The sequence below is a fragment of the Ceratina calcarata genome, unplaced genomic scaffold, assembly GCF_001652005.2.
Source record: "Ceratina calcarata isolate Rehan_Ccalc_2016 unplaced genomic scaffold, ASM165200v1 scaffold15.2, whole genome shotgun sequence".
In the NCBI taxonomy this organism is placed as follows: domain Eukaryota; kingdom Metazoa; phylum Arthropoda; class Insecta; order Hymenoptera; family Apidae; genus Ceratina; species Ceratina calcarata.
This window is the reverse complement of record NW_017136199.1, coordinates 133,582-141,144: the sequence shown is the minus strand read 5'-3', so window position 1 is coordinate 141,144 and position 7,563 is coordinate 133,582. Positions and strand designations below refer to the sequence as shown.

The following is a 7,563-nucleotide window of genomic DNA, read 5'->3' as shown; positions in this document are numbered from 1 at the left end:
CTTCAGTAAGCAGAGGATTTTGCAAACAGTAATCCTTTTGCATAATATTAATACGTACGCTACTTTAAAATGCTGATTCAAAAAATACAACATTTGTATAAATCAGACATTTCAACAATTTAAAAATTAATGAAAAACAAAGGAAATTTAATTAAAAAATATGTCAGTTCTGAAAATGACATTTCTCCTAATGTACATATTTCTTCATACATATTGGTCTATTCGTCTAAAAGAAATGGAAATAGAATGAATTGTAGATCTACTAGATTTGAAAGACCGTTGTTGAGGTTATGTCAGCGTGAATAACGTAGAACGATCTAAACGTTTCTAGAAGAAGTATTCGAGAACGATGTAGAATCATGTTTTTGTAAATTATCATATAAAATTAGTTAACACTTAACATAGGCGTGAAATGTTTTTATATCGAATTCCTAATGATAATACAGGGAATTCAAAGATTTTTCGTATCAGAAACTGTTCGTGTGTGCAGCGCCCGCCATTTTGCTTCTCTTATATCTGACATGTCTTTCTAATGTTATTATCGATGAACGCTGGAATTTGTGCGTGAATCTGCAATCTTGTTCAAGTGTATTTCGCACGAAAACGATCGAATTGCCTCTGATTGGACAGCAACCACCATTACTGTCGGGAGTAATTTCCATTGTCCCAACCTCGGTTAAACCTAAACGAAACAAGTCCACAAAGCGAACTTGTCGAAAGTATTTGTGAACAGTTTACTATTGTTCTACCACACGAATATGCATCAGGGCTCGTTAAATGAGTTTTTCTAACTGTATTATCGAAACTTGATTAAAATATCTCGCACAGTGTCTCATTGCCTATATAAGGAGTGAACCTAACCAAGACAGTGTTGATATTCATAATTATGTACTCATGTCAACATTAAAGATCAAACGCTTGTTGAAATGGCTATGTCGAAAATTGATCAAACTATTGGGATCGACGGCAAATGATTTCATGTTCAATCAAGTGAGATTGCACGAAAATGTGTAAAGAACACTTGATGTGAATTGCTATGCGAGGCAAGGATTGTTTTTATCCTGATTTAGCCATGGATTAAGTTCATGCTCATTGCTCGAACCAGGAGACTTTACAATAACAATCTAGTACATGTTATGTACAGGGATATACAAATTTAGACTTAAACTGATACAGTTAGCTTTAATCAATCTAGATATTATTGACTGCTGAAGTATTATTTGCAATTTTAGACGACACCAAACAAATTTTATTGTCATATAAATATACAATTTTTTTGTAAACATCCGTTAAAAGAAGTTTGATACTGAATAATAGGTAATCAATTTTAATCTTTCTATTGAGATCCATGACAAAATTGAATTTTGTACATATGACGATACGTGTAAATAAGATAGTCTGAGTGCACATTGTACTAACATTATTGACATAAGTAGTACACAATTATTTTATGATCCATTGTATATTGTACAAGAATTCGTTTTATCAGTTGTACCGCCTCGACGCATATACGAGCATTAGCACGTCCCAAGTAAATACAAAAGAATTGAACTGTGATACGATACAATAAAATTAATTTTTTATTTTTTTATTCTCAGTATTATAAATTGAAGGATATTTATGTATGATCTTGGATTTAGGCACACGGTGTGAACTAAGTTTTATCTAGATAGGAAGAAGTTGATTTGGAGGGTTTTGAGGATGCAGATGGAACAGGAGGCGAGAAAAGGTGTAATCAATGAAGGTCCCTACATCCGAGAACTTAATCATGGACAATAAATTGAAGTTTTCGGATCGTTTAAAGGCTTTGTTGAAAACTGAGGCTCATCAAGATGTCGACCCATACATCTTCAGTGAACCGGAGCCGTTTGGTACAGCAACAGGAAGAAATGTCTCAATAGTGTCGCCGAAAGATTCTAAAGTAATGCAAAATTGTAAAAATAGTAAGACTTCTAGAGGGAAATGTATGAAACAAAGAATAACATCTGTGCCAGATGCCGAATACAAAGTTGTACAAGATCATGCTGTAGAATTAGACGCTGACTGTAGTGTTGGTGGTGGTGGCAGTGCTAGTGGTGATGGTGAACACATAGATTATAAATTCGCTAAAGCAGGCCGGCACAAACAGCATCACATTGGGAATCTACAGAGATTGAGAAGAGGCAGGAGGCAGAGTCGGGACCATACGCTGTTGTACTATCCCAGAGCTGGGGATGAGATATCAGACAGTGACTCTAGTGGAGATGAAATGACGGTTTATCAACGTTACTGGTTTCCCGGGGAAAGTAGTACGACGTTGAATAGATCTGCTCGCCTTTCTCAGCTGCGTTCTCAATTGAGAAGAAGATTGCTTCAGTTACACAAGAGCGGGACGGATTCAGAGATTTTGTTACGCGACAGAGCCAGATGTCTGCTGGAAGCTGCTTACAAGGACCCTGCATCGACTGCGAGAGCTTTGAATGGTAATCCGAGTACGAGTAAGGTGGTGAACGAACCACTTTTAGTCGGTGGACTCTGCGGTGCTGACGGATGTCAACAGACGTCTTTACCATGCACCCGTCATTGTTCTCGCCACATCATGTTGAACGGAGATCAACTTCTATTTGAACATTGCACTGCCAAATTTAGTGATAATACACAATGCTGTATTCCTGTGTTTGACGTTGCACACGAATTGCCTCTTTGCCCAGAGCACGCAAGGAAAAGGGATAATTACCATCGAAAGGCCCAGGAGTCTAAACCAAAGAAAGCTCGTAAAAAGCCGACGTCTCCCACGATTCCTAGGCCTAAACCGAAGTCCAGGCCGAAGAAGAGAAAGCGGCCGCCTGCGAACAAACTCGAGACCAAAGGTCCCACCCTGGTACACGAGGAGAGTCAATATTTGAATCAAGTAAACTCTAGTGAAGCTCAGGCGAAAACTTTGAGTAATTTGAACACCGTTGCACAAGGAACTTCGAATTCGGCTAATTTAAATTTAGGATTAGGACTTGGCCTTGGAGCAGGACTTAAAGTAGATTTGGGCGATCACGAAGTGTTTCCTTCTCTGGACGCTGCGGAGCATGATTTTGGGAACGTACTCAACAACTTACCAGCCGATGCTTTTAACGACTTGTTTATTGGTAAATATTCTTATCTTTCTACTATTATTTTACATAAATCCATTAAATATATATTGGATTGTTCTCGCCACATCATGTTGAACGGAGATCAACTTCTATTTGAACATTGCACTGCCAAATTTAGTGATAATACACAATGCTGTATTCCTGTGTTTGACGTTGCACACGAATTGCCTCTTTGCCCAGAGCACGCAAGGAAAAGGGATAATTACCATCGAAAGGCCCAGGAGTCTAAACCAAAGAAAGCTCGTAAAAAGCCGACGTCTCCCACGATTCCTAGGCCTAAACCGAAGTCCAGGCCGAAGAAGAGAAAGCGGCCGCCTGCGAACAAACTCGAGACCAAAGGTCCCACCCTGGTACACGAGGAGAGTCAATATTTGAATCAAGTAAACTCTAGTGAAGCTCAGGCGAAAACTTTGAGTAATTTGAACACCGTTGCACAAGGAACTTCGAATTCGGCTAATTTAAATTTAGGATTAGGACTTGGCCTTGGAGCAGGACTTAAAGTAGATTTGGGCGATCACGAAGTGTTTCCTTCTCTGGACGCTGCGGAGCATGATTTTGGGAACGTACTCAACAACTTACCAGCCGATGCTTTTAACGACTTGTTTATTGGTAAATATTCTTATCTTTCTACTATTATTTTACATAAATCCATTAAATATATATTAATGAAAAAATAAATCGAAATAATAAATAAATCAAATTAGAAATCTCCGATTGATGTTTCAAGCTTTGATTTAAGAGAAAAGTCGTCGTCCTACGATAATCTGTTGTTAAGTAATCATCTTCCAAATTTGGGTAATTTCGAGACAAATTTCGTGAAGCTATAATTTTTTCGATTAGTGTATTTATCTTGGCAAATTATGCACGCATCATGCATTATATTCAACATGGTAGTAGAAAAGGTGTATTCTTTTTCTGCTAGAAGGTAGAAATGGAGAGTATGAACCTTCGAGAGAGGAGGAAGAAGAATTGGAGAGAGCACTGGAGGCAGTGGATAAGGATGTTCGGAATTTGGAAAGAATGGGGCACACGCACGGACTTTTAGAGCCAGCCTTATTGGCCCAACTTATGTCAGACATTGCTTCGTAGCCCCGTCTATTTGAATAATATAATAATTTTAAAAGGAGTTCGCGTGTGTTCCTCATGGTATAGAAAAACTTACTATTTGTGGTCTGTGCTGCTAAATGTATGATTGTGTTATTAACTTTCGTTGTGTAACGAATTGATCTCGGACAATGGCAGAGATTAGCAGAAAGTAAAAGCAACAGTTACTAATTTAGCATAAATTTCATTGGGTACAATATCGTATGATTAGAAGAAGATTGTATGTTTTTGGAAGTGCTAAAAAGTTTTCTTTATTGACTTAAAAAAGGCAATCTCATAATGCAAACATAATTGAATGTGGTTTGCATTTATGTTTGCGTTTACTCGCAAATAATTTTGAATATAACTCAAAGATCTAGTTACGAATTTAGAACGTTTATCGTAAGAAACGCTTTCCACTTAAGAAAAATAATAAGAAGAAGGACTCTCCTACAAAGTAATTTTCGATACATTTAAACTTACGGGGTACATCAATTTTATTTTATATACCGCTTTAATATTTTATGATTGAAACTAAGAATTACATTTATTTAAACAAGTTTATGAACATATTTTATTTTCCATATTTCTGTGTGCCCTACATCAATGAGTAATATTCAAGAATAGATTGCTACGATGTAATTGAATAATTTTATGTAAATTCGTTGTAATTAAAAAGTCCGTGACCATTTTTTTGGACGGAATGAATTTGATTTTTGTTGAAATAGAAACCTTGGAAATTCTTTAGTAAATTGTTTTACGTCGAGAAACATTGTCTGTAGGAGGCAACTGCATGAACACATGACTGAACTTAAGAAAAAATGAAAAAAAAATTACGCATACGAATAAGTCATATTCATTTTCATCATCTATCTGCTGTAATAATATATGCGAATAATCGTTAATAATCTTACTTATATATGCATAATCATCTCACTATCATCATTCTCTTCATTTTGTATTATAATCATGTAGACGAATGTTCAGTACTAGATAGCTGTAATATAATATTAAAGTTTCAATTTAATAAGAAGTGCCGAAATAATTTCATTTTTTTTTATATTTTTAGTAACTGTAATACGTTGAGATTTCTTTTGCAACCTACACAGACAAGAGGACACGCGGTGCATTAATTTGTCGATCTAATAATAATGAATGATATCGAACGACATAAACATGGCACAGATTCTGAGAGTAAAACTAGATTGCTCTGGCTAATTATAAGGGTATCTAAATCATTTACTGCCATTGAACATTTAAACAGCATAGTTCTAAACAGTAATATACGTACTGTATTAGCGTTATTCGTGTAACTTTTTCAAAGATGCATGACGTACTTTCAGGATTAACATAATTTTAATACATATCGTAATTGAAATCAAATAAAATGAAACTATGTTGAATCACTTTGTAGAACATCAATTTTATTTTATATACCGCTTTAATATTTTATGATTGAAACTAAGAATTACATTTATTTAAACAAGTTTATGAACATATTTTATTTTCCATATTTCTGTGTGCCCTACATCAATGAGTAATATTCAAGAATAGATTGCTACGATGTAATTGAATAATTTTATGTAAATTCGTTGTAATTAAAAAGTCCGTGACCATTTTTTTGGACGGAATGAATTTGATTTTTGTTGAAATAGAAACCTTGGAAATTCTTTAGTAAATTGTTTTACGTCGAGAAACATTGTCTGTAGGAGGCAACTGCATGAACACATGACTGAACTTAAGAAAAAATGAAAAAAAAATTACGCATACGAATAAGTCATATTCATTTTCATCATCTATCTGCTGTAATAATATATGCGAATAATCGTTAATAATCTTACTTATATATGCATAATCATCTCACTATCATCATTCTCTTCATTTTGTATTATAATCATGTAGACGAATGTTCAGTACTAGATAGCTGTAATATAATATTAAAGTTTCAATTTAATAAGAAGTGCCGAAATAATTTCATTTTTTTTTATATTTTTAGTAACTGTAATACGTTGAGATTTCTTTTGCAACCTACACAGACAAGAGGACACGCGGTGCATTAATTTGTCGATCTAATAATAATGAATGATATCGAACGACATAAACATGGCACAGATTCTGAGAGTAAAACTAGATTGCTCTGGCTAATTATAAGGGTATCTAAATCATTTACTGCCATTGAACATTTAAACAGCATAGTTCTAAACAGTAATATACGTACTGTATTAGCGTTATTCGTGTAACTTTTTCAAAGATGCATGACGTACTTTCAGGATTAACATAATTTTAATACATATCGTAATTGAAATCAAATAAAATGAAACTATGTTGAATCACTTTGTAGACTATAGGGGTATCAGATTAAACGGAAGGACGACACAGTTGTCATTTGACATCAGAACTCTGTACAGGATTTCGCGGGATATCTAGCTTTTATTATCAGTTTCTCTGTGCCAAATGCACTTGTTGAGGTATTGATTAATTTTTGTACCGTACACGTGCGTGTCGCTATTCGTGAACGATAGGTCGCAAAGAAGTGTATCCTGAATAATAAATGTTTTAGCTAAATATAAACAATCGCAAATGGACAGTGAATTTGCCACTTGTAAATGGAATGAAACAAACGATATAATTTACCCATATTGGGATTAAATTAATGTCTATATATTATATATACATATATGTATACATATATATTATATTAGTCATCGTATAATGTCGTATGTATATGTACACATATGTATATATATTTGTTATTATATATAATGGTAGTAAGTATTAGGTACAACAATTATTTATATAAGGACAATGCAGAATTTAATTATGAAACAATTGCATTGCTTCGAATGTACCTATATGTGTATCTCCTTGTAAAATATCAGCATTAGTGCGCATTATTAGGCATTATCAATTATAATAAGCATATTTTTTACATTGTCTTACTGTACTCAGTTTATCTACCCTGATCTTACATCCTTAATGATTTTTTTTTATTTTGAACGTATGTGTCCGTGTTTAATAATACTTTGTGCGATAGACAAAACTTACTGTTCTTCTATGTGTCAGTCTCTCACATTTTTTATTCTTAACAAGTGTAAACTTGTGTAAACGCCATTATCTGCAGTTTAATGATATAGAGTAATTGAATATTCGGAAAAGTATTGTAAATATAGACACATCAATTCAATTATTTAATTGTTATTAATTAGTATTGACATTAAGCAATTACACAAAAAATAAAATAGTCTTGAAGTATCAAGCAGCTATTAATTTGTGTTTTATGTATTTTGCTTTACTACGACGAACATATTTATTACATATACGTATATTTTTCTATTTGTTACCGGCCGACGTGTAT

At 34.0% G+C, this 7,563-nt stretch overlaps 1 protein-coding gene across 4 annotated transcripts; it reads left to right on the top strand.

Annotated features, from left to right (window-relative positions):
* The first annotated feature begins 192 nt into the window (after window positions 1-192).
* l(3)L1231 (zf-C3Hc3H domain-containing lethal (3) L1231) lies at window positions 193-5,241 on the top strand. Of its 4 annotated transcripts, XM_026819338.1 has the most exons (4): window positions 195-1,317; window positions 1,641-2,575; window positions 3,191-3,734; window positions 4,048-5,241. In XM_026819338.1, the coding sequence occupies exons 2-4, from the start codon at window positions 1,739-1,741 to the stop codon at window positions 4,212-4,214; spliced, it is 1,548 nt and encodes a 515-aa protein (XP_026675139.1). In that variant the 5' UTR covers window positions 195-1,317; window positions 1,641-1,738; the 3' UTR covers window positions 4,215-5,241. The 4 variants fall into 4 exon arrangements, with proteins under 4 accessions (XP_017891806.1, XP_026675139.1, XP_017891805.1 ...); XM_018036316.2 differs by having other exon boundaries at window positions 195-2,575; XM_026819337.1 differs by having other exon boundaries at window positions 195-2,591; window positions 3,207-3,734.
* The last annotated feature ends 2,322 nt before the right edge of the window (window positions 5,242-7,563 follow it).